This window comes from Delphinus delphis, chromosome 17, assembly GCF_949987515.2.
Source record: "Delphinus delphis chromosome 17, mDelDel1.2, whole genome shotgun sequence".
Classification (NCBI taxonomy): domain Eukaryota; kingdom Metazoa; phylum Chordata; class Mammalia; order Artiodactyla; family Delphinidae; genus Delphinus; species Delphinus delphis.
In genome coordinates, this window is record NC_082699.1 from 14,673,213 (window position 1) to 14,701,052 (window position 27,840).

General features: G+C 42.9%; 1 protein-coding gene across 1 annotated transcript in view; it reads left to right on the top strand.

Annotated features, from left to right (window-relative positions):
* Window positions 1–19,362, top strand: part of SULF1 (sulfatase 1) — a 77,332-nt gene extending 57,970 nt beyond the window's left edge. Inside the window, exons 13-20 of the mRNA XM_059994741.1 lie at window positions 48–300; window positions 1,817–1,913; window positions 2,346–2,440; window positions 2,753–2,818; window positions 3,774–3,946; window positions 5,586–5,728; window positions 5,823–5,946; window positions 17,044–19,362. Of these exons, the coding sequence (XP_059850724.1) occupies window positions 48–300; window positions 1,817–1,913; window positions 2,346–2,440; window positions 2,753–2,818; window positions 3,774–3,946; window positions 5,586–5,728; window positions 5,823–5,946; window positions 17,044–17,714 (1,622 nt within the window). The 3' untranslated portion in view covers window positions 17,715–19,362. The remainder of the gene's footprint in view (window positions 1–47; window positions 301–1,816; window positions 1,914–2,345; window positions 2,441–2,752; window positions 2,819–3,773; window positions 3,947–5,585; window positions 5,729–5,822; window positions 5,947–17,043) is intronic.
* The last annotated feature ends 8,478 nt before the right edge of the window (window positions 19,363–27,840 follow it).

A 27,840-nucleotide genomic window follows, 5' to 3' on the forward strand; every position in this document is an offset into this window, starting at 1 on the left:
AAACTACACCTGGCCATCCGTGTTAACCTGTCTTCCCTCATTTCCAGAGTACAAGCCCAGATTTGTCCATACCCGGCAGACACGCTCCTTGTCAGTCGAATTTGAAGGCGAAATATATGACATAAACCTGGAAGAAGAAGAACTGCAAGTCCTGCGACCACGAAACATTGCCAAGCGTCACGATGAAGGTCGCCAAGGGCCCAGAGGCCGCCAGGCCACCAGCGGCGGTGATGGGGACGCGATGCTGGCCGACAGCGGCAATGCCGTGGGCCTGCCCGCCACCGTCCGAGTGACGCACAAGTAGGAAGGCTTTGTGTTCGCGGGGATTGAGTTCAAAGTCATCCCTCCGTATCATACGATTTTGCCCCTTTACAAAAAGCGATATCACTCAGCAGCACGGTGTTCCCAGAGCTGGCCGATGTGATACATACCTGGGGGTTCAAGAAGCAACAAGGGGTCCAAACAGTCATAGATTTGGACGTTTGCTTTGGGTCCGTTTCACATGAAGGCTGATCAGCTGGGCGTTTAGCCAGCGTGATGCCGTCACATCTTGACTCAGCAGGAGTGGAGTTCTGCCCTGAAGCACTTACCTTTGTGGAGTCTAGAAAACACATGGAAAACATTACCGGGGCTGAAAAGGCTCTCGGTGCTGCATGGGCACTGCAGCTCAGAGCAGTTACAGTGTGAGGCTCTCAGAAATGAAACACAGCCCAAGGGAGGACTCTGGGTCCCGGAGAAGCTTCCAGAAAGATGGCGTGGGTTGAGGATGGATATGAGATGCAGAAACACCTGACCTCTCCAGATCCCAGAGAGGCACAGAGATGGGGAGGGAGGAGATTCCCCTCGGCTTTAACCGACTGCCCTGGGTCTTCAGTTCCTTCCAAAATCTGTGTGCTCTCTTGATAGAGAAATCTTTTCTTTCTGAATTTATTAGCTAGATCTTTGTTTTCTCTTTCATTTCATCACTTTAGGGAGGAGCCCTGCCAGCATCTTTATCTCTGGGACGGGTCTCCTGGTGCCCGCAGTGGTTATGGTTCCAGAGGCTAAAAGATTGAGACCCGGATTTGTTTCTCATTCAGTGTTGATTTGCTCCCCCATCCCACCTGCTGTCCATTCCTGGGGCTGCAGGCTTCTTTGCTTCAAACTTAATGGGACACCTCAGGCAGGCTCTTTGTAACAAAATGAGTGGGATGAATAACCACCTTCTATCTCTGTATTTCTTCACATCAACCATTTCCGTTACAACTGTGAGAACATTTTTTTTCCTACAGTATTTGGTGGGGCTTTCAAAAATGGAGGTTTTTTGGGGGGGGTGATATTTGTTCATGGGGGCGTGAATATTGAATGTTGCCTTGATCTCTGTGATGAATGACGTCTCTCTGATACCATCCTCTGTCCTCACCAGTAGCCAGGAAACATTGCCACTTATCCTTGTCTGTAGCTCAGCTCCAGGTAACTGCTTGCATCCAGATTAAACAGTTAGAGCAGCGGTCCCCAACCTTTCTGGCACCAGGAACCGGTTTCATGGAAGACAATTTTTCTACATGGGCGGGGAGGGAGCAGGGGATGGTCTAGGCGGTGTTGCGAGCGATGGGAAGAGATGGGGAGAGGCAGATGAAGCTTCACTCTCTTGCTCACCATGCACCTCCTGCTGTGCCACCCAGATCCTGACAGGCCGCGGACCACTACTGGTCCATGGCCTGGGGGTTGGGGACCTCTGGTATAGAGGATAATGAAGTTCCCTTGGCTATTTTTAATTGCTTTTTAATATTAGAATAGAAACCTGTTTCTAATGTTGTTTGCTTGGTTTTTGCAGATGCTTTATTCTTCCAAATGATACAATCCATTGTGAGAGAGAACTTTATCAATCAGCCAGAGCCTGGAAGGACCACAAGGCGTACATTGATAAAGAGGTGAGCCATGGCCGTGTACTTGGAAGGTCTATTCCAAAAGCGCACTCCACTTGCCAGCCCTGCTGTGCACACTCATCTTTTCTATAATTATGTGAAGAGTAGAAGAACAAGCTGCTTCTGCTTCTCCAGCGATACCGTGATATTCCTGACTGAAAACAAAATAGAAGGTGAAAAAAGCGTGACCTCTTGAAATCTCTGTGAGCAAAATGATTCAATGATAAAAGAGGCAGCTGTTAATGTTTATTATAACACATCGGTTGGAATATAGAGGTAGACATATTCTATGCCCAGCTTGTTTCCAAATTAATTATCACCTCAGATGAAGAGCTGTAATTGTGTAGCTATAAACACGGAAAATAGGGTGGAAAGAAAGAGGCTTTGTATAGAAAATGTTGATCTTAAAATGCCGCGGTTGACATGCGTGTTTTCCAGATTGAGGTTTTGCAAGATAAAATTAAGAATTTAAGAGAGGTGAGAGGACATCTAAAGAGAAGGAAACCTGAGGAGTGTGGCTGCAATAAACAGAGGTGTGTGTGTGTCCATCCATGGTCTCATTTTCACACAAGCTGCAGTGATGCACAGTAGGCTCGTTTCTCTCTTTTACCAATAGAAAGCTTAATAAATTGATATCATATATTGTAATGATCTAAACCATTTATGTCAAATTAAACACGTCATAAACCTAAGCAGAAGCTTTTTTAAAAAGTCCCATTTACTTAAAAGATTGTTACGTACAACAAAATAACTGCCTACCTTGTATTTTTCTTCCATTTTATAAATCAACTGTTTGATCAAATGCACAATTATGAAGACTCACTTTTCAACCTTCTTGCCTGCAGCTATTACAACAAAGAGAAAGGTGTGAAAAAGCAAGAGAAATTAAAGAGCCACCTTCACCCATTCAAGTAAGTAACTGTTTTTGCCACATTTGCTGGGAGTGGAGGACGTTTTGCAGGGCCTTTCTGAAAGGCTGCTGGGGCTCCTGCGTTCCAAGTGGTGCTGCTTAAGAAAAGTAGATGCAGCTGGGAGGGCATTAGCTCAAGAAGTTGAAAACAAGCCCACATCTTGCCAAGGGACCATGGCAATCGATGTTTTTGGAATCCCAGGAGGGGGCATCATTTGAAGTTCTGCTCTAATTGCGGGTGTGCTCTCTGCTGGTGTATCGGCTGGTATCTAGATTGTACTCCATGCACTGCTTTCTGTGGACAGTGATTAGGAGATGTGGACTCGCTGAATTAGGTCTGTGTGTTCTGCAGAGCAGCATGCAATTGTGTTGAATTCTATACGTTGGAAGAAAAAGACATCTTTTCAAAATAATCGTAAAATGTGCGTGTAAAGGGAATTTAATATTTGAGCCTCAACAAAATTTGAGCCCTTCATGGAAAGATCAAGATAATAAAAAAAAATTTTTTTTAATTCTTTCCAAATCTATTTTGTACGATTTGTCAAGAGAATTTTAGAAACCTAATTCAAGTCATCTAATCCGACCAATCATTGACTTCATGGCTGATAGATACCGGGCCACCAGGAAGTTAAGCCACTTGCCCAAAGGGCATGGCCAACAGGATCTAATGATTCACATTGACATTTATTTCCATCAATGTTTGCATGTCAATAGGAGGAAAATGTCAATCCTGTTAAGATTCAGTAAAATTCTAAGAGCGTTGCCACTTCATGAGTTTGTCTTCAATATTGCTGCTTATATTTTGTGTTTGGAGGCCCTCTGAAAAAGTAAGGCCGTCTATTATTGTGTGTCTACTATCTTGTGCCTAAATATGTGTGTGTGGTTCATAGCAACAATCCTATTTTGACTTGAGAAAGTGCTTTCTGATCATTAAAAAGTCCCTTATATTGGAATAGAGAAGCCGCTCAAGAAGTAGACAGCAAACTGCAGCTTTTCAAGGAGAACCGCAGGAGGAAGAAAGAGAGGAAGGAGAAGAAACGGCAGCGGAAGGGTGAGGAGTGCAGCCTTCCTGGCCTCACCTGCTTCACGCATGACAACAACCACTGGCAGACGGCGCCGTTCTGGAACCGTGAGTTGCCCCATCTAACTGCCGCTTCCTGCCACCATCCCGACAGCCAGCAGCTCGTGCCCAGTCACTTAGACTAGGAATTCAGCAGCTTGAAACCAGGAATCTAGAAAGATTCTAGATGAAAGCATCATATCATTGTCTATACTGACAACTAGAATCATTTTGCCCAAAGTTACGTTTTTCTTTAGAAATTTTTATTTTGACGTTTTGTTTGAAAATGCCCAGCTCTCCGTGGGTTTTTCTCCTGACGATATTTCACAGAGTACCCAGCCCCTGACAGACTTCCGGCCCAGCAAGACTGCTTTGCCAGTAAGTAACTAAATCAATGGATGAACGATTTTGTCCCAAATATATTTCATTTCTGCTTTATTTCAAGTGCATGGAGACTTGCACTTGAAGTCCAGGTCAGTGTTTCTCAAACTGGGATTTGGAGACTCCCAGGAAACCAGAGACCGTCCTTGGGGAGACCTAGGGCCTCTTTGTGATCATTTTTGTTTCTCTTTCCGTTTTGGTGTATCTTGATTTCAGGGTCTATGTTTGCAGTTATGTTTACATAATGTTTACATACTCGAGGCTGAGTGAACTCTTAAAGGCCTAGCTTTAACTTTGAACGTGGGGATCTGAGGGTCACAGAGCTTGCTGGCGATCTGTTCTCCATCAGGCTCTGGGCCGAGCACGGGAGACACACGATGAGCGAGACACACCTCCTTCTCTGCCCTCAAGACACTTATATTCCAAGAGCGGTAAAGAAAGAAAGTAAATGAAATCAATAAAATAATTACAAGTTGTAATAATGCTGTGAAGGAAACAGTGATCAAAGTTTTTAAAAGGGTCCCTTTTAAAGAGGGTAGGGATAAAGGGCCTTTCTGAAGAGGTGAAATTGAAGCTGAAACCTGAGGCGTGGAGAGAAGGAATCATGTGAACAGGGGTTGGGGGTGCAGCACCCCAGGCAGAGGGAGTAGCAGAAGCTTTCATTGGACCTCTCTTTCCCGTACTTCCTACAAGTTAACCAGTGGACCTCTGCGTGGTACAAAAGATGTTCATGGTAACAGTCCATCTCATGTTCAAGTGTTGTAGAGAGTCTGCAAGGTCACAAATTTTGACCTCCTTAAATCCACTGAGCTGCGCTCAAGCCTCCTCCAAACCCATCCACGCTGCAGAATCCCCTCTCTTTCCAGGCACCATTTGTGACACGCGAGCATCTGACATTCAGAGCAAGCTAAGGCACTGGGTCCCTCTTTTTATTAAGTAACCATTTTTTCCCTCTTTAAAAAAAATTAAAACAACCATCAGTAGGAGTTCCGACACTTTCCTTCCCATTCTCTACTCAGTCACCCTGTTTTGGAGACAGTGCCCCACGGAGCTAAGGGGACAGCAAACGAAAGAGCCTGAAACTTCACCTTCGCCTTCAGCCTATCATCACCCTCCTAGGTTGCCATTGTTGTTTTGCATCTTCACCTAATCTCACAGCAAATTTGTATAGCGAGGGGGAGAAATGTAGTTGTTTTTAACGTCTACACGCACAGTATGTGCAAGAAAGAAAATGTGAACTTCGAAATGTAAAGATAGGGAACGCTGGCATGGCTGGGCTCCTGGGTTTTCTCATTCTTTTCGTTTTGTTTTTCTTTCTTACCGACAGTGGGCTCTTTCTGTGCTTGCACGAGTTCTAACAATAACACCTACTGGTGTTTGCGGACAGTTAACGACACGCATAATTTTCTCTTCTGTGAGTTCGCCACTGGCTTTTTGGAGTATTTTGATATGAATACTGATCCTTATCAGGTAAGTCAATAGGTTTTCATTTTATGAAGCTTATTGAAAATGGAATAAGCAGAACGTGAGCTTAAAGATACTGTCCTGGCCGCTTCATCCACAGCTCACAAATACCGTGCACACAATAGAACGGGGCGTTTTGAATCAGCTACACATGCAGCTGATGGAGCTCAGGAGCTGTCAAGGGTATAAGCAGTGCAACCCAAGACCTAAGGGCCTAGAAGTTGGTAAGGAAAAACAATTTTTTGTTGTCCCATAGTACCTGGAAAATTCTTTCTGTTGTCAAGTTTTCTGCCTTTGAAACATGTAGTTGGGGATAGAAGACATAGAAACGTCTAGTTTGGGATCCTTACAGGGGAAACTTGCCAGGCAATTCCAAACATATTTTGTTCTCTAATTTAGCTCTGGTGCACTAATGAAAAATTTAATACCCCCGAAGATTTGGGGAGTGTTTCATTCCATCTCTCCCAAAGATCCGTTCTCTTAGTAAACCTCAATTCCTGATGGAAGCATCCGCTGGAAAACGGGATGAAAGTATTGGGGGGTTCTTTGTTATGGATGTCAACAGTCATAAGATCACTCTAGGTCAACCAGGATATCCTATTTTTTTTTAAGAGAATTGGGATGGAAACACACAATGCCCTATTTCTGCTTCTCAGAGTTTGGAACTCCCCCAGTTGGATCCCTGCCCACGACACACTGAATTAGATTTCTTCTGCAAGTATTTCCCATCTGAAACTAGAGATGTTTGAGCACAACGTGGTCCTGAGATCTGAAAGTATAAGAGGGCCTGTATGGAATCAGCCAGATGTTCCCTCCCTGGTCTGCAATGTTAAACTCATTTCTCCTTTGGCTCATGGAGATGCAGTTCTTTTCAGGGTCCGTCCCAGCTCTTTCCTGGTTAATGAGAATACTTATTTTCTCATAATTCCTGTGGAAATGTCAATGTCAGCTGTCCATAGGAGGAAGGAGAAAGAGCTGAGGCTGGCCAAGGGCACAGCATGCCAACCCCAAAAGGGTGAAGAGCTAGACCCAAAGGCAGTGGGGAGCAATTTGCAAAAGCCCTCTGTTGGGCAGCTGAGTTTTCTCAGTGCCCTTAAAGGCCTGTGTCTCTGTGGGTCCCCTGCAGAACCAGCAATAAAGGTAAGCAGCTCCCCAGGCCATGAGCCTTGATGGGGGACCCGGGGGGGGGGGGCAGTGGCGCATCCTGAAATGATCAACATCGTCACCTGTCATTTCCACCATTATAGGGTCCTCACGGCATTCAAGCTGTGAACCCCAGAGGAAAGTCTAAATCCTGTGGGCGGTCCCATCACAGCTGTCAGTCACCACCCCTCAGTTAAAACCTTATTGGAATTCATTGCCAGCCAGAAGAGTCCAGCCAGGTCTTTTGGTCACTGACTCCACTCAGCTTAAATCTCTTCAGATATCCTGCTTATCTGTTGACCTTTTCCTCAAATTTTACCCCCAAAAAGCCCCCTAAGGCCTGGAAATTGAAACAAGTATTAGAGGCACTAGAAATATTACACCCCGATATTTCTCCCCTGAAGAACATAGCACTCCTACTGGTGATGACATAGCAGCTCCACTTAGTGAAACCTGATAGAGTCTCTAAGTGGTGAACGACACGCCAGGCGGAGCCTCTTGTTACCGTTACGCTTCAAGTAGTCCTGTCCGCCTTCTAGACGCTTCCTGAGGGAGATGATTATTGGCCCTTTTTTCCAAGTGTTTTGTCTAAAATAACCAAAAGTTAACTATTCCTGAGACTTACATGGACTTTGGGAAGTACCGTTTTATTGCTTTGAAATGGGCTTTCCTATCTCGCCCTCACCCATTTTTCATGTGAAGTCTGATACGTTTTATCTTAAACCTTTTTATTTATAGCTTTCCATCCTCATTTTGAACCTGTCTAATAGAAAAGCTCTGTTGGACTCCGGCACTGCCTGTATTTCACACGATATATTTCTTTCTAGGGTTTAGATGTTGTGCGTGGAACATGACACAGTGGGTGGTTTTATGAGTTGTAAAGCTAACATAAATTACTCTTATATTTTCCTATATCAGGAAATAAAGATGGAGGAAGCTATGACCTGCACAGGTATTCACACTTTTTTATTCTCCCCGGCAGCTTCTTTCCCAGTCATTGCATGATTCAGCCACTTTAACTCATTTCTGTTTCTCACCTTGTCGCACAGAGCGTAGCTTGGGGTGCATGCATGTTCTAACAGCTTTCTCCACCGTCTTGTGTCACTGGGGACAGATCTGTCATTTTGCTTTTAAATCAACTCACGGTCACAACAAGATGTCTCTCAGAGCATTCGCTCAGTCCCATGCTTGATGGTGCTTTTAAGCACGGAATGATGTGAAGAGGGAGAAAACAGAATGACCTTCGGGAGCCCTGGGAAGAAGGGGGGAGAATGACTTTCCTGGTGGTGCTTACACGTTGATTTGGTGAAGAGGCTTCACAGAAATGAGGTAGAGATTTTATGAACTATGAAGGCAAAATCACGAAAGGCGTCACGGGAATTTTAAGAGCACGCTAGAGCCGAAGTTGGAGCAAAGAGAAGGCGTTTCCTTGTTCACAGTCTTTAATTAACTTTGGTGGTGAAAGCAGCGGTGATGGGGCTCAGAAGCTTTGCCGAGTGGTGGTGAGTGAATAGGAAGCGTGGGAGTCAGGGTCAGGGTATCTGGAATCAAGTCTCGCAGAAAGGCCCCAGCACAGCCTGGAGACAATAGTGCCTGACACATGAAAGCTTGACGAACGGCCCTCAGCCCAGCCCTCTTATCCCCTCCAGCCCCCCATCCATCACGCTTACCTCCCTGTGCTCCGGGGTCGGGGAGGGGGACCCAGAACGCCTGGCGGCCGTGGCAGCCCTTGCATAGAAACTTCTACTCCAAGCTTAGACTTCAAGCAGGTCTGTCAGAAACATGCCGTGTGGGGCAGGAGGGGCCTGTCCTTACCACTTTACTGAGGGGAAACTGAGGCACGGGTGTGTCACTGCTTTAGTTCACGAATCCTCTTGGGAGAAACACTTTCATCAAAGGAACATGGACCTCACTGGTGTCACCCATCTTGATACTGTCTCAAAGAAATAGAATACTATCGCCTGTCCGGGGCACCCTGGTGGCCCCCCTGCCCCTCCTCCAGCCTCCTGAGCTGTGGTCTCAGGTTCCTCCTTTCAGAGGGCAGTTCATTGGTCCCATGAGAAGCTGAATGATGGCGGGGAAGGTGTAAGCAAACAAGACAGAGAAAGCTGGACTTTTGAGGATCCTTGATAACAGTCTCTCTAGCTCTTCTTTTTCTCTCCCCTCTTGTCTTTCTCCTTTCCTTTCCTCACTCTGCCTCCGCACCCACCCTGCGTACCCCACACCAGCACACGTAAGACAGAGCAGGACAGCCCCCTCTTACGCGGGTCTCCCCCAGGCTGTGGGCTGATGAGGTAACATCTCACACCCCAGGACTGATCTGCCTGCTTCCCGGGGGTCCCGTTAAGACATTTCTGAAGTGGGGCATTTTCAGTGGACCTCACACTAGATACTGACTTAACAGTTATTTTATGATGCACTCAGTTCTACAGCTGCGGGATTTTCCGTCTGGCCCTCTTTTATTTCTGTCATGACAGAGGGAAAAGGGTATTAACAGGTTACTTAAGACACAAGTCTGGTCAGAGCTGAGGAAGAGAGTTCTTCTTCACCGAGCCATCCTTGGACAGCTTTGAGATGAAGAATGGCTAACTGCACTCCAGTCATGAGTAAAGGGCAGGATCTGGGACTCCCCCTACCCTGATCCCTGTCACCACCATCACTAAACGGGGCCAAATGCATCCTTTCTGGGGTCGTTTGGGCAAACCCTTGGTAGCTTTAGTTGTTGAGGGCATGGCGTCCCTTCCCTGGTAATGTGGCCAGTGAACGTGTGTGTGCAGGGTAACCTCGTGTTACCTGTTTTGTTTTGTTTTTTCTTCTAAATTCCTTACCAATGGACAAATCTAAGGAGCCTTTTTAACTCAGAATGACTGGCGTTTTCAGACTCCACCATTTCATAATCCATGAGGCAAACTACCTTTCAGCTGCCATCCACATCGTAGGCAGGAAATGACGAAACAGGAGGGCATCGACCTGTCAGACCTGGGCTCTCACTGGACACCCAAAGGCAGTGCTTGATGTGCTCCCCCCGTCCACTGCATCCTGTTGGATTGAAAGGCAACAGATGTGGAAAGGCCGAAAAAACTGCCGTCCCAGTTTACCAGCCCGCAGCCCTCCCGTGACGGCACTGCTAATGGGTTTTTGGAAGCTTCGATTCTTTAAGATTTTTATTTATTTATTTATTTTAGGAAACTAATTAAAATGCATTTTGAATCATGCAATTTGATTACAAAAGCCTTTGAGAAAAACGAGAACAATCACACCTGAAGAATTTGGAATTTGAAAATTCAAGAATATTTTAGAAAATGTACTTTGTAGGAGACTGACTACAGAAGAGTTTGTAAACTGCCTTCAGTTTTGTGAATTTTCGAAAATTAATCCTTAGGCTCATTTAGAAGGTCTTTTAAAAGCCAGTCTGTTCCCTGTTCAATTTCCTTTTTTTTTTTTTTTTTTTTTTGGCGTGGGAGGTCCATGAGGCAGGGCAGCTGAAATGCTTTGCTTATTCCCACTGGTCACTTTCCCGGTTAGGACAAGCTCAGAGTAGGGACACAGCTCAGTAAAGTGGCCCCCATTCTACTCAGGAAATAATTGCTGGCTTGAGTTGAAAGTAATAAGTTCTGTGTTGCAAAATAGAATCAGATTCACAGGTTGATGGGGCGTTTATTTTTCCCATTGCCTGTGAGAGCAGATGCCGCTACCCTTTGATGAGCTGCTGGCGGTCACGGTCACTTCTTGGCCGCCTAAGGCTGGCATGGCTGCTTCCTGCCCCTTTTGTCCCACGCCCTGCAGGGCAGCAGGCCACGCCGTGCCCACCCTCAGCGACCATGCTTCTGTCCACATTGCTTTTGCTTGTTTGTTTTTTCCAAATGTAAAGTCGACTTTTTCTTTTTATTGAAGTATAGTTGGTTTACGATGCTGTGTTAGTTTCTGGTGTACAGCAAAGTGTTTCAGTTTTATGCATGTATATACATATATTCTTTTTCAGATTCTTTTCCCATATAGGTTATTACAGAATATTAAGTAGAGTCCCCTGTGCTACACAGTAGGCCCTGTTGATTATCTATTTTATATATAGTAGTGTGTTTCTGTTAATTCCATACTCCTAATTTATCCCTCCCCTCCGTCTTTCCCGTTTGGTAACCATAAGTTTGTTTTCTACGTCTGTGAGTCTGTTTCTGTTTTGTAAACAAGTTCATTTGTATCTTTTTTAGATTCCACATATAAGTGATATCTTATGGTATTTGACTTTCTCTATCTGACTTACTTCACTTAGTATGATAATCTCTAGGTCCATCCATGTTGCTGTAAATGGCATTATTTCATTCTTTTTTGTGGCTGAATAATATTCCATTGTATATATGTACCGTATCTTCTTTATCCATTCCTCTGTCGATGGACATTTAGGTTGCTTCCATGTCTTGGCTATTGTAAATAGTGTTGCTATGAACATGGGCGTGCATGTATTTTTTCAAATTAGAGTTTTCTCCAAATATATGCCCAGGAATGGGATCACTGGGTCCTTTAGCTTTTAAGGAACCGCTTTTGGTTGTTTGGACTAATTTGCCCCTGTGGCCACAGTGCGTTCCTTGTAGACAGTTACGGGTGGCATAGCTGTGTGTTAGAGGCTGCAAAGTACTGTGGTTAGAGCACAGACACTGAAGCCACCCTGCCTTGGGTTCAAATCCCAGCCTCACTAGTCAGAAGCTGAGAACAGAGCCTAACATATAGCAAGCCCCAATGATGATGGGTATTCTTAGTCAGGTATACTATGGGGGCCCAAAACATTCACATGAAGAAAGCGGTATGTGAAAGGGGGTAATGAGTGATAAAAGAATGCTACTGTATTTTATAAGAAACACAAAAAGATATTCATCAACACCAACACCATCTCCATCATCACTCATTGGCAGCCCAGAGTCCAGCACACGAATGCATTTTCTGAACCATCCAAACCTCTTGAGATCAGAAAGGAAAAACACAGCCTTCACTGCCCTGCTCTGTGTTGTCCTGAGGAAGCTGCCCCCGGGTCTCTTCTCTCAGTCACATCTCAGGGCTCCGTTTTCTTTTCAAGCTGCCTTGCTAGCACTGTTGGACTTTTCTGTTTAAGACACTAGACCAAGAGATGGGTCAAAGCCAGGGTTTGGAGTTCAAGGGGCTGGAGGTGAGGTCGGCTTCCTAAGACGAAGAGGGGACCTGTGTCAGGGCTGTTAAAGGTGTGGGTCAGGACCAGGAGCCCTGGGTGCTGCTGTGCAGTTTGTACCCTGAAAAGAAGTGTGCCGCGGAGGGACAGCTAGGCACTGAAATCCAGTTTCCATTATCCCCAGTGGATTAAGTCATTTGTTAAATGCTGCCGGTACACAGAGAGCAATTTCAGAATTGCTAAATCACACTACTGCAAAAACAAACCTGCTGTCTGGAGTTCAGTGTGTTTTTCAATTGTTTCTCTTTTGATTAACAAAAAACAGTGCTACGTTCAAAGTTATCTGGGCTTGTTCTGTGCCCCGCCCTCTTTGATTATGGTTATGTTATTCATTTGAAATAAAGTAAGGTTTGTTTATTTGTTTGTATCCCATTTTAGGTTCTTTTTATCTTCATCATTATTCATTTGATTTTGGTTTTTAGTATGTAATGCCTTCACCTAGCTCCAAAGTCAAAACTGCAAAAAGCATAATTTATTCAACTGCTCTTTTATGTATTATTCAGTTATTTTCATATTTTACAATTACAAATAGTACTGCAATAAAGGGCCTTGTGCAAGTGTAATTTCATGTTGTTGAGAATATCTTCAGAGTAAATTCCTAGTCATGAATTGGTGGGGTTACTGTATCAACAGGTAAATGCATATGTGGATGTATTAAATATTGCCAAATTCTCTTCCATAAGGGTTACATTCCCATCATCAATGTATGACAGTGTTTACTTTTGACAGCTGTCAGGCTTTTTAATTTTTTTCCAATCAAATAAGAAAGAAAGGGTATGTCAGTATGGTTTTAATTTGTATTGCTCTTATTATGAGCAGAGTTGCACATATTTTTGAAAGTTCAAAGGACACTTTACATATTTTGTATATTTTCTGGTTATGTCTTTGACCATTTTTCTGTCTGATTTCTGAAAGAATTATCAGGAAGAATTCTTTATTTTTTATTGAAGTATAGTTGATATACAATATCATGTAAGTTACAGGCATACATTATAGTGATTCACAGTTTTTAAAGGTTATACTCCATTTATAGTTATTATAAAGTATTAGCTATTGGGAAGAATTTATATCTTTATGATGCTGAGTCTTCTGTCCAAGAGCAAAGGACATCTTTCCATCTGGCTAAGTATACTTATGGGTCTTTCAGGAGCTTTTAAAAGTATTTTCTTAAAGGTTTTGCACATTCTTATTAAGTTTATTTATAAGTACTTTATCTTCTTTGTTACTATTGTAAACAGGGTTTTCCTCCATCCTTAAAACCTCTACTTGATTATTGTTTGTGTATATGAGGGCTGTTGGTTTCCATATATTAACTTTACATCCTGCTACCTTTAAAATTTTTTTTTTTTGAGTTAACTTTGTCATGGATTTTCTTGGATCTTCCAGATACACTACCATACATTTGCAAGTACAGATAGCTTTGCTTCTTTTCCCACTTGTGTGTCTTCGATTGATTTATCTAATTGGATAAACTAATGCTTTCAGGACAATGTGACCTTGGCCCTGTTCTTAATGAAAAGACTTTCAGGATTTTCCCATGAAGTGAGAAGCATGTTTAGGACTAAGATATTTACATTTTTATGACGTTAGGGAAATAGCCATCCATTCTTTTTTTAGTGTTTTTATCAATAATGAGTGTTGAATTTGTCAAAAGCCTTTTCAGCATCTATGGAGACATGCAGATCATTTTTCTCTTTAGATCTACTAATATGGTATATTGTATTAATAGACTTGCTAAGAATGAACCAACTTTCCATTGCAGTAGGTCATCATGTGTTATTTTCTTAATATAATATTGAATTCTCTTCACTATTATTTAGGGTTTTTGCATCATCTTAATAAATGATTTCAGTCTGAAATTGTCTTTCTGTTTATGCTAACATTCTCTTTTTAGGTATTGTACTGGTTTCCTATTACTCTTATAACTAATTACCCCAGTGCCTTAAAGCAACACAGATTTATTCTCTGACTTTTCTAGAAGTCAGAAGTCTGAAATGGGTTTTACTGGGCTAAAATCAAGGTATCAGCTGGTCTACGTTCCTTCTGGGGGCTCTAGGGAAGAATCCATTTCCTTGCTTTTTCCAGCTTCTAGAAGCTGCCTGCACTCCTTGTTCATGGCCCTTTCCTCCATCTTCAAAGCTGAAAATGTAGCGTCTTCAAATCTCGATACCTACCTCTACCCCACCCCCACCAACATACACACCCCTTTGCTTCCGAGGTCACATTTTCTCTGACTCTCCTGCCTCCCTTTTTTCTAAAAAGGACCTTTGGGATTACATCGGCCCCACCTGGCTGCTCCAGGATAACCCACCCCCCCAATCTCAAAATCCATAACTTAATTCGCATCTGCAAAGTCCATTTTGCCATGTAAGGCAACATACCCAGTTTCCAGGGATTAGGAATGTGGACATCTTTGGGGGGTGAGTCCACTATTCTGCCTACCACAGCTAACAATGTTATACTTTCTTCGTTAAAAAGTTTGAAAGTGTTCTTCGATCTTCTATGCTCTGGAACAGATTGTAGAGCATTGAGATTCTCTTTTCCTTGAGGGTTTAGTAAAATTCTCCTGTGAAATCATAGAGACCTGGTGCTTCTTTGTAGTGTAATTCTTACAAGACTGATAGAAATTTCCTATAGTAGTTCTTATAAACTTATATAAAGGTTATAAACCTTTCTTTTCCTTCTTTGGAAATTGTTCTGTGTAAGCTCTCTATCTCTATTGGGTCAATTTCAATAAAATGTATTTTCCTAGACAATTATGTGTTTCATCTAGGTTTTCCAATCTGTTCACTTTAATGTCTGCAACATAGTTGCTTGTGTTTTAAGTTTTGTGTATTTCAATGATTATTTCTCCCTTGTTATTTTCTATTTTGTATATTTGAAATTTCTCCCCTTTTTCTTAATTAGGTAAGCTAATGACTATCTGTTTTGATCCTTTTTTTTAAAGAACCAGGATTTTGATTTATTAATTAGATATGTCATTTTTTTTCTGTTCTCTACCTCATTAATTTTGGTTTACTCCTGGATCTGATAAATGTGTTAAATGCTCACCATCAATCCTTTTGCTGGAGTTTCCCCAGTGATTTCTTGGTTGAATGAAACTCATCCTCTAGGAGACTGCTCAAGATGAACTGATGTGTGCAGTATTCTCTGCACCCTTACATGTTTGAATCTGTCTTTCTGTAGCCTTGATAGTTGAAGGAGAGCTTGACTGAATATATGATCCTTGCTTCCTACTTTAATTTCTGATTTAAGGTGACTTTTACATCCTTGGATGCTTGATTGAGAAGATTCAATTTACTTAGCAGTGTTACTCTGTGGTTGTCTTCACATTTATTTTGGCAGGGGCATTTTCATAAGATGGTAGACTTTTTATTCTTATTTTCTATTTTCTCTTCAAATAATATTGTTTATATTTAGACTGCTTCTATTAATTTCATGGACTTCCAGTATTTACAAGATGTCTAGTTTAAGAAGATCCTTTTCTGTGTAACCAAGTATACTTTCTTTTTACTTTTTTATTTTCTTATTATTGGGGGATGGGATTGTAAGAGGTTGTGTGTCCTCGAATTTCTTTGTTTCTCTCTTTTTCTTGCAGGACCTGAAATTTCCCCCCTTTGGCTTCCTTTTTCCTTTATCGCCAGTTTCCAAAGGCTGTTTCTCTCTTCCTTTGTCTCCTTTTCTCCCTGAAATGATGCCTTTCAAGACTGCCACCTCGATTCATGTGCCCTTCTAGGTCTTTTCCTCATTGTCAGTACCGCGATTTACCAAGACTCTACAGTGTTTTATACTTCAGGTTAACATTCTTTCCAGCAATGGTTTCAAATCCATTTTTGACTTCATTCTCTCTTTCTTCTTTTCTCTTGTATGCAGTCTTCCCAGGGCTGGTGCCCAAAGTGTGACATACAGCTCTACTGGGATTTGGTATTAACTTTTTTTTCACTTACAGGTGATTTGAAGATTCTAGAATTCTCTATCTTCTGGTTATACTAAGGGTGTGGGTTTTGTATAGTTTTACTCACTCTTCCTGCTAATCTGTATTGCTTTGTGGGTAGTTCATTGCATTCTTGGGCGCACCTAGAGAAAAGCTGTTGTTTTCTGCAGAACTATAGTCATCTTAGTGATGTAGAAAAATCCGAGAGAGAGAAAGCTGGTGTATTCTTTGCATGCTGTGAAAAACCACTCAATGATTGATTTATCTAAAGGATAGAACTTTTAGAGCAAAAAAGCAATCAAAGAAATAGATCCATTTACCGTGAAGAGTTTAATTGCATTCAAATGTGTTTTTATACTGTCAGGGAATATAAAATAAAAATATCTTACTAAGCGTTGCCTATTACATTAAATTACTTTGACTTTTTTTGTTTTTGTTTTTTTGCGGTACGCGGGCCTCCCACTGTTGTGGCCTCTCCCGTTGCGGAGCACAGGCTCCGGACGCGCAGGCTCAGTGGCCTTGGCTCACGGGCCTAGCCGCTCCGCGGCATGTAGGATCTTCCCGGACCGGGGCACGAACCCGTGACCCCTGCATCGGCAGGTGGATTCCCAATCACTGCGCCACCAGGGCGTTCATCCAGCAGCCCTATAAGTAGTAAAGGTTTTATCACACAACTATTCCCACATGTGGCAGATGAGGGACCAAGACTCAGAGAGACTCATTCACTTGACTTCCTGATTGCACAGGAGACTTGAGTAGAGCCAGGAGTAAAACGTAAGCCCCCCAACCGGTAATACCAGTGTATTTCCAGTACCAGCCAAGCCTGGTCATAGAAGTTCTCACTCATTCGATCTTCTTTCCAAATTTCATTATCATTCAGTCACTTTTGTAACCTTAGGCCCCTCCTTGACAACAAATTACTAGGGAAACATACTTTTTAGTGTTTTACTTCAAATTGACTTGTACCGCAAAAACAATGTAAGTTATTTAGCCAATAAGTAGGAAATCTTTTCTCCACTAAGGATCCACCTTCCTCTCTTTTCACAGAGGACAGTTATGGGACGGATGGGAAGGTTAGTCAGTCCAGTCTCACTGCAGACGTCAACTGGCAAGGCCTGGAGGATCTATACAGTGTGAATGGAAGCATCTACGAGGACAGACCAAACTATAGACTTAGTCTGGTTGACTGGACTAATTACTTGAAGGCTGCAGATAGAGTATTTGCACTGTTGAACAGTCACCATGAGCAAAATAAAGCAAATAAGACTAAAAGTGCTCGAAGTGATGGGTTCCTGGCTGTGTCCGCTGAGCTCTCGGCACCAGCAGAGTCAGATGAAGACCCGAGGCATAGCGTTGGGGAAGCACCTCCTTTGACCTTGACGGCTGACCTTCCCACCCTGCATTCCAACCGACCAACATTCAGCCCAGAGAGTAAACTTGAATGGAATAACGACATGCCCGAAGTTAATCGTTTGAATTCTGAACACTGGAGAAATCATAAAACTGACAAGCGGTTGGAGCAGGAAGGGATCAATCTTCTTGAAACTGATTTCAGCGGCGACGGCACGACGACGGAGCTGGTGCAGCCCGGGCCCAGGCACCAGAAGGGACTTCCCCAGGATGGTCCTCCAAGAGAAGATGCTTCTGAAGTTCGGCTGCATCTTACCGCGCATCCTGATGTTGACTCCATTCATCGGGATCAAAGCGTCCATCAGTAGGAGCAGCCTATTTCCTCCTGCAGCCAAGACGGGATGTCAGACCAGGTGGAGAAGAGTCACAGGAGGCGGGACTTACAGAGCCCGGAAGGCGGTGCCTCCTTTCCAGTCTCCTCTGATTAGATGCCATGTTACCTTACCCTAAACACAGTATTTTTTTTTTAACTTTTTCTTAGTAAACTAATAAAGGCAATCATGACAACCGACATTCCAAACTCCCCCGGGTCCTCCCCCGGGTACACCCGTGCAGCGGAAGTCAAGTGCGCATGCGAGCGGTACGCGCCCAGGGACTCTGTCCTAAGTCGCTATTCGTCCAGAGTAGAAAGACAGGTGGATTTGTAGGGTTTTGATTGTTTGGGGGGTACTAAAACAGTATTATCTTTTGAAAGTTGTAGGGACATGAGTATATAAATGTTATCCAACCAAGATGGCTAGAATTGTGCCTTTCTGAGTTTCTGAAACTTGACATCATCGGTGAAATCTCAATCCATTTTCCACGGCCTGCAAAGTGTGGTTTTGATTCATTTTTAACCACTGGAATTTTTCAAGGCCCTCGTTTTTAGCTCAGTGATTTTGCACTTTGAGATCGGAATGCCATGTCTATTTGGTTAGTCTTATTTTTTTTTCCAGACGTGTCAGTCTCACTGCTTGCTCTCAGTGTGACAAAGGAAAATGGACCCCCAAGGGTGACACACAGTATGGACCACATATTGTTCAACATACGCTTTTGCCAGAAAATAATGCATGTGTTTTACCTCTACTTGCTAAAACTGATTAACAGAAAGGCATGGCTAAGGATGTTGGCAGTAAAAATAAATGAACAAAACAAAGATTGCCTGCTTACTCTGTGCCTAGCCTCAAAGTGTTCATCATATGCTTAAAATTGCTAAATTTTTATTATTTTCTTAACAGCATAAAAGGACTGAAGACTTTTTTTTCATCTTTGTTTTGTTTTCTTGACTTGGCTGATAAGCTTAAGTGTTAAGAAAATATATCTAGTTATGAATTTATATAAGGAACTCTTTCAGTAAAACAAACTCATGAATGTTTCATAATTTAAATGCACCGTATGTGTTGTATGATTATTGTTGAGGCCTTCACTAGGTTCTGATTTTTTTAAAGCATAATTCAAAACTGCTTTTGAAATTCTGTGTTCTTGAAAATATTCTTGTCATGTATTAGATGTTTAAATACCAGCAAAACGATTATTACCTCATTGAAAGTTACCAGTATCCTAGCCAACTTCCCAAGAAGTTTTTTTTTTAGCTTAACAGTAATTTTTGTTTTATTTTTAGATGATTCAAATGCATAGGTAAATTATGTTTCCTTTACGTGTTTAAGGTGAACTCTTTTAAAGAAATTTAATATGTTATAGTTGAATCTTTTGATAACTTTAATTCTTTATCATAGACTCTGTACATATGTTAAAATTAACTAGCTCTTTATCAGATGTGTGTGTCACCGGCTGAATGACAGATGAAACATATTTATGGTCATGAATGATGTGCTTTGTAAAAAGGTTTCAAGTTATTAGGAAGCATACTGTGTTTTTTAATCTTGTGTAATATTCTGTGATACTTTTATAGAACAATTCTGGCTTCAGGAAAGTCTAGAAGCACTATTTCTTGAAATAAAAGGTGTTTAAACTTTACCTGTTTCAGCGAAATGAACTTAACCAAGTTTTTTTTTTTTTTTTGCGTTACACGGGCCTCTCACTGTTGTAGCCTCTCCCGTTGCGGGGCACAGGCTCCGGACGCGCAGGCTCAGTGGCCATGGCTCACGGGCCCAGCCGCTCCGCGGCATGTGGGATCTCCCCAGACCGGGGCACGAACCCGTGTCCCCTGCATCAGCAAGCGGACTCTCAACCACTGCGCCACCAGGGAAGCCCCCAACCCAGTTTTTTGGTATACTCATTCCTTGCAAGTAAACTGGAGTCCTGATCTCAATGTACCAATACGTGATTAAACATTAGCCTTACTTGTAAAATTGATCCAAAGTCAGTGTGTTATAGAACACTCTCAGATTAATGATTTCCACATGGATTTGCCTCATTGCTGTCCAGTGGTATGTGGCAGAGGCAACCTGAGGGCCGCTTCCCGGGCAGGCATGTGGGCAGCTTGCACAGGGCCAGCGCTGGGTTAATTTCTCTACTGCTGCCGTCTTGAAATACTCCATCGTTTTCGAACAAGGGACTCCATGTTTCCATTTTTCACTGAACCTGCAAATCATGTCGCCAGTCCTGGGCAGCAAAAATGTAGTTTTTCAAAAGCAAGAGGACAGGACCCCCCCAGCCCCCTCCGAAGGAAGTTTGGGTTCTTTGGGGACCATGAATTTTGGTGGAGACCTCACCACCTTCCAAAACCTCAAGTGTTCTGATTGACAAATTCCATGCACTTCCTTCTGCTCCAGATCGCCTGAGGAGCTTTGTCCCCTTCAGATAGAGACGCTAACAGTCTGTGAAACGTCCAGAGCTCAGAAGGTTAATAATAAAGAAAAAAAGCAAAGGACTTTGGGATCGCCAGTTCCATCCTTGGATCATTAAGGAAACCATCTGTATTAGTTTGGTAGGGCTGCCATAACAGAATACCACAGGCTGGGTGGCTTAAACAACAGAAATTTATTTTCTCACAGTTCTGGAGGCCAGAAGTCCAAGGCCAAGCTCTCAGCAGGTTTGGTTTCTCGAGACGCCTCTCTCCTTGGCCGGCAGAGGGCCACTTTCTCCTGTGTCCTCACATGGCCTTTTTCTCTGTGCATACCCATCTTGGGGGTCTCTTCTGATAAAAACACTAGTCATATAGGTCGGATCAGGGCTCTACCCTTAGGACCTCGTTTAACTTTACCTCTTTAAAGGTCCTCTCTCCAGATGTAGTCACACAGGGGATTAGGGCTTCAATATATGAATTTTGAGGGGACACAGTTCAGTCCATAACACCACAGTTTCATCGAGAGAAGAATCCCAGATAATAGTGTTGTCCGAAGACACATCACTGTGCCTCCCTCCTTGTTCCTTTCCTATAAAATGTGAATAGGCCAAATGCTGCTATCCTGGAGGGAATTCCATCGTAGTTCAATAACTATTCCTGGAGTAGCTACTCTGTGTAAAGGGTACGAGAGAGACTATTTCAGATCTCGAAGGGCCCTTAGAGATTGGCTGGCCACTGGGTCTCATTTGATCCCTGAGGAAGCTGATGCCCAGAAGGGCAGAGCTGATTCCCATCTGTGCATTCCCCACAGATTTAGAAGAGAAAGAGATTTAGCAGAAGTGAGGGCCAGTCCTCTCCACTTTCTCCATTCCAAGACCCATGGGCGCACGTGTGCACGCACACACACACACACCCCAAATTAGTGAAAAGAGAGGCCACAGTGGGACCGCATTTGGTAACAAATAGTGGAAAGAACAACGGACATGAAATTAGACAAGACTAACTTCACTGCACACTCTACTTTTTCCTATCTGTGTGAGCTTGGAAAAGTTACATAACCTCTCAAACACAGCTTCTTTGACTATAAAATAAGAGGTTTGAATCAAGGATGGCAAATGCATAGCATATGTGCTGCTTTTCCCAAAATGTGCCCAGGGAAGACAGTGCTAATTCTTCGGGACAATTCTCCATTAAGCCAGAGCATTTTTATCCTTAGAATCCTCAATGCAGCCAGCTACTATCAACACTGCTGAACTGGCGTTGGCATGCAAGACAAAACCTATTTGCCATATGCAAATGAGATCATCTCTGAGGCTCCTCCCAGCCTTCTTTTTTAAAAACAATCCTGGAAATTCCCTGGCAGTCCAGTGGTTAGGACTCAATGCTCTCACTGCTGTGGCTCAGATTCAATCCCTGGTTGGGGAACTAAGATACCACCACCAAAAAAATTCTTGTGATGGTAGCATCTGCAGGGAATTTTGGTTAAGAGAGAAGGAATGAATACTTCACACTTTCACACTCCCACCCCAAGCCAGACATACCTACACATGTTGACCTTCTAAAAAAGATTTTTAAATGCTTCTTTTTTAGGATTTGCTTTAGAGCTGATTTGATCTCAGATATAAGAAGGTCCTCAATTCCCCTAAATTAGTCCAGTTCTGCTTGAGATTTTCAAAATTTAATAGAAAAGAAAGATTTTTGATGGATAATTAAAATACCTAAGGAAGTTAATACCTCAGTATGGTCCACCACCCTGGTTCATTAAGGCCTCATGACTTCCTTTTTTCTTGTTTTTAATCAACTCAAATGAAAAATTTATTTTTTCTTAGAATAAAAAAATTATTTTTTTACAAAAATAAAAAATTATTTTAAAAATTGTTTGTAAATGTTACAAAGTTAACACACAGGGTTGAATTTTCTAATCTTCAAATCCTCCGGTATTTTATCATCTTCACAAAAGTGGCTTTCAGTGTTCCTTTCCCTTATATTAACAACAGCGACCTGTTCTGGCAGGAATTCTTCTTTGGGTTTGTGCCCTCCCTTGAAGGGGCAGGGTGGGTAATGTTAGAAAAAGCCTCTTCCCTGTCTTTCCTCCTCTCCCCCTCCCTGCTTCCCTGTTTCCCCTCCCTTCCCTACTTCTTCGCCACTTTTCTTTCTGTTTAACTCCATGCCTCCCTCCCTCACTCCCTCCCTCCTTTCTACCCTAGTGTGTATCAGGCCTCTGTGACTTCCTATAGAGGCTGCAGCAAAAGCTGTAAGAGCTGCCTAAGCCCCTTTCCCACCTCCTGCCCCTCCGTCTCTAACACATCCATACTCACTGCCATGGCTCAGATCTTAGCCTTCTGCTCAGAAATCTCCAGTGATTTTTGTCCCCTCCAGAAGCTTCCTCCTTCCATCCACCCACTTGTTCCGCTCTCCACCAACCTCTCACTACCAGCTTCCCCCGGATAAGTAGCACCTTCCCAGGTCTAAATGTTTCTCTAACTTTTCATCTACCCTCCTGGGCCATAACCCCATTCTCCACCTTAATCTCATCCATCTTTCATTCCCCTGCCTTTTCAAATTTTACCTTTTCCTTCCATGTAAACTTTCCTGGACATAATATCTTGTGCATTTTACACTTTCCCCCAGGTAAGAAAACACTGCTGTTGTACCAAGTCTGGGGCCAAGGGAGTGAGAAGAATTGGCTACATTTATACCTTGCTCTTTCCCACATTTCTTTTTTTAATAAATTTTTCAACTTTTAATAAATTTTTCAATTTTTTAAGATAAAATTATTTATTTTATTTATTTATTTTTGGTTGCATTGGGTCTTCGTTGCTGCGCGCGGGCTTTCTCTAGTTGCGGCAAGCGGGGGCTACTCTTCACTGCGGTGCGCGGGCTTCTCATTGCGGTGGCTTCTCTTGTTGCAGAGCACAGGCTCTAGGCGCGCGGGCTTCAGTAGTTATGGCGCACGGGCTCAGTAGTTGTGGCGTGTGGGCTCTAGAGCGCAGACTCAGTAGCTGTGGCACACGGGCTTAGTTGCTCCGCGGCACGTGGGATCTTCCCGGACCAGGGCTCGAACCCGAGTCCCCTGCATTGGCAGGCGGATTCTTAACCACTGCACCACCAGGGAAGTCCCTTTAATAAATTTTACTGGAGTATAGTTGATTTGCAGTGTTGTGTTAGTTTCAGTGGTACAGTTTCAGTGGTATACTCCAGTAATAAATTTTACTGGAGTATAGTTGATTTGCAGTGTTGTGTTAGTTTCAGTGGTACAGTGAATCAGTTACGCTTATACATGTATCCACTCTTTTTTAGATTCTTTTCCCATATAGGCTCCTTCCCCCATTTCTGACCAAGAAACTTACCTAATGTGGACAGTAGAACAGTAATTCATGCTGGTCTAGACAACTCACCTTCCTCTAAGTTGTGTGGTGGACTTTGGGGACGTCCCCAGCCTAATACTTTGGGCTGATAGTGCGCCTGTTGCTGTACGAAGTAAGCAGAGAGAATGACTTTCAAAAATTAGACTGCTCCTGCTGGGACTAGGGTGTCCCTGCTCCCTGGTGTTAGGGAAAGCACTGCAGAAGGTTGGGGGACAAGGAAACGACAAATGTTGAGGGTTTTTTGCGCTCAGCATCGCTTCACTTTTCTGCTGGCAAAAGGAAGTGGTGAGTGAAGGTATCTACCTTCTGCTCTGAGTTTCTAGCCCCCCGCACAGGTGGGCATCCCAGGACTCCAGAATCTGCATCCTCCCCGCCGCAAACCTCTTCCCCCACGTTACCTCACCTCCTAGCCTCAACGGCACAGGTGACCCAGAGCTAGAGTGGACACAACCACTAAAAGGTTTCATCCAAAGAGGAGATGTCATCCACCGTACAACCCTGCTATGTATCCGGTCACTAGGAGCTCCTAAATCAAACCCAGGAGCTGAAAGGGCCGAGATTACAGCCTGTGTTTTCCATAATGACCATTAGGTGTCACTCTAGTGCAACTAAAGACCTCTTTGCTGGGCGCCAGGACCCGGGCCCTTGGCAAAGCTGCCATTTACATTGATTTCTAAAGTAGCAGCACTATCATTTCGACAAGAAAACATCTAGAACTTGATCCGTGGCAAGTTTTCGTGCTTTCTTCAGTGCCTAGGATCTTAGCCATTCCAGCGAGCCAAAGAACAGTTTAGCTTTCCACTGATTTATATTGGTATTATGAGTTGGAATTGCATCAAACTTTGACGTTTAAATTCAAGAGTGAGCACCGAATATTGATCTCCTTGATTTCCAATGACTCCGTGCAATTAAAAATGTTTTCTGGCTCCCCTACACTGAAGCAACAGAGGCCATCTCCGCCTCGCTGACAATTTTAAAAAGAAGAAAGGCACTGGATGTTTTTTAACAGCTCTTAAAATTGCTGAGGTTTTACCAAGGCTGGGGCTAAAGCAGGGAAGATGAGTGGCCACCTTCATAACCTTTCTGCTCTCTTCCTTTCTTAAAGAGAAACCGTTTTCTCATGTGTCCATTTCAAATGGCACAAATTCCAGAAAGGCTCTGCCTCTCCCTTGAAAGTGTGCGATACTGAAGAGATTCAAGAGAATCCTTTGGCTTAAATTGCACACATAACTGAAGAGAAGATGGTAGACTTGGGCAAGGATTACTATCTGCTTTTTACATAAACGGCTCCCTTGTTACATGCACGAAGCCACGGAGGAAAAGAAAGCTTTACCCAGAAGTCAGCACAGAAGCGCACACTCCCTCCAATTAATCCATGTATCTCGGGCCACTGTGACCTTTTGGTTTAGGTGTGCAAGGGAGTGATGGAGTGAGAAATGGAAATCAATCGCCCTGCTTTCCGCCTATAGAGTGCTCGAAGCTGGTTCTAAATATAACCACTTTGCACTTCAGTCCATGAGTCATGCTGTTATTTCCATGGCTCCTTCAGCTCCTTCCGCCTCTCACTCAAAAGTTTTAGATGCCAGTGTACTTAGAAAACTCTGCTGGCCGTCAGACAAGACCTCAAAATCCAGCGCTTTTTCTCCTTGGTTGGGGTCTGACCACAAGTTCTTCCTCCAGTCACAGGCCAGCTCCTGGGCCCCTTGAGCAATGACTAGCTTGCTATTCAGTAGAGACTGGGGAAAGGGAGCCTTTAACTGCTTTGTTGATCAAGTTTTGATATTCACTCCTTTGGAAATCATTCTTTTTTAGGCTTGAGACATTCCCTTGGGTTACTAATTTTATCCTTAACTTATCACGATCAACAGCGTGGCAAAGAAGAATACCCATCAAATGCCCACCATCTGCTCCCTGACACTCCCAGGATCCCAGCAGTTAGGCAGGAACATGGCACTAGTTCAGACTAATGCGGTTTGACATGTGTCACTTCCGGGCTGAGAAAGAGAAAAGGACTTTTGCTTTTCCCTGGGCTCTTTGCCTCAGCAACCAAAACCAACCCTGAATGGGGCAACTTCCAAGATGGGGAAGTCTCGTCAGTCTGGGTCCCTGAGGGACTCTGTGGAACAGACCCACACAGAAATGTCCCGTAAATGAGAAATAAACTTTTGTGCTATGAGGCCACTGAGATTTGGGGGTTGGCATGTTATTTAAGCATAACTTAGCCTATCCTGACTAACACGAACCATATTCAAGGCATATAGTTCTGTAACCCCAAATTCTGTTTGAATTTACATAGGTAAGTGGTGAAATATTATTATTCTCTTTGCTAACTCAATGGAAAATGTGCTACTGCAGACTTCTGAAACTATAGTCTTATCCCACGTGGGACACTTGGCTTCAAGGCAGTTATCAGTTACATAAGGAGTGCATGACTGCCATTTTCCAGAGTAAGCTGAGGCCCATTTAATCCCAGTAAACCCCTGTGTTTTCATAGTGGGAGAAAACACTCACATCATTACTTCTTCATCTCTTCAAACAACAAAAATCCTAAGAGACAAACTAATTTCAATCCAACACACTTTATTCTTTTTTTTTTTTACTTTTTTTCTGAACTCTCAATGATCAAGTATTCAAGATGTTATAAACCAAGGTTTATTAGTACATGGACAATAGATTTCATTAAACACAGGAATTATACAACTTTCTCATTACCCTAAGAGGTCTCCAAATAAATATTCATTTTAAAAATCACAAAATCAAACTCCTTTACGCAACAACTCAAAACAGCCTTTCATCACAAGCACAGCCCTACACACAAAAACACACACGCTGAACACACACTCCACTAGGATCCTAATGCCAGTTTATTTGACACAGTATTACATTTCCTTTAACTAAAGAGTTAGAGGCTGACCTGCCTGTTTCATGTTTCTAAATTAATATTTGGGGTAGAGGTATGTATTTTAAGAAAAATGCCCACTATAATACCTTACCAATTATCCTTAGTTTTCATTTCTACATACAAACTTTAAACTTGTTTTGCTCACCCCTTTGGTTTAAAATGTCCCTGCAATTACTTTAGTTTTCAATAATATCTTCTCCTTCAATTTTACTATGTAACAGTATACCAGCAAAAGACAACACCTTCAAAACCTCAATATTAAAAACACCTTACATGGGCGTAAGGTTTTTTTGGAGAAGAAATAGGAAAAGATTATCTGAAATATATTTTCCCCTCTCTCTGAAATTCTTTGTAGCATCTGATTATTCTTGCTTAAATAAATATCAAAAGCGCTGAGTTTTCTGTAGAAAAGTATTCACCCTTACACTCCATTTTTGCAGTGTAAAGTTCATGGATTAACTGTAGTAACGAGAGTAATAAGCGCTTGTTTTCCGAGTAGTTCTTCAGATTTCCAAAAGCAAAGCACATGCCGCCCCTTATCAGTGAAATACTGTGAATTCAGTGGTGCATTGTTGCGGTGAGCATGCATCATCAAATACTTTTAGCACCGAGGCATTTATTTTTTAATGTTGCAAAAGCAAATACCCAGGGAGGGTTTTCGTCATATCTGACCCTTCCTAGGGCTGAGTAAAAACGAAGTGCTTAAAATAACCTCTTCAAACATACACAGATCTGACTCCTATGTGGCAAGAAGTCTGGGACAGATCCCAGCAGCATCCTGGAAGGTAAGGAAAGGAGAGAAGACAGAAAAGATAAAGTGCGCGAGGCCACGAACTTCGCCTTACCAGCCATGGCACTCCCTTCCGTTCCGTGAAAGAGGAAATGCCAATATGTGTGTGTAAAGGATATCTACCAGTCTGTATTAACAGAATTAGCAAAACTGCAGTCTAGGCAATTCTGGAATTATGCAGTATTTTGATATCTATCTGCTACTTAGACTACTCAGTATGCACCTATATATCAATAGTTATGTTCATATTTCTGTGCCACTTAGGATGTTTGAAGTGCACACGACGTCACAGAGTATAACTGGCTACCACTCCAGGCTTGGCCTCTCCTGCTGCTCCCGGGCACAACTAGAAAATCTCTGCAAATGCTTCAGGTCCATTCAAACTATGAAGCTTCTCTTCCCTTTGGTGCACTTGTAGTTGATACAAAACAGGCTCCAAAAAGAAACAGGCTCCAAGTCCACCAAACAATGCAAGCTGGAAATGCAGACTAAGGGAGAAGTGTCTTGGTGGTTGGTAAAAAGGTAGGGCTGCCATTACCTTCTGCAGGTAAGCTGACATTTCTAGGCACAGATTCCTGTTTTTTCCTGCAGCTACTAATGGTACCAATCAGGAACAATGGGACTGTGGTTTGGTTTATAACATACA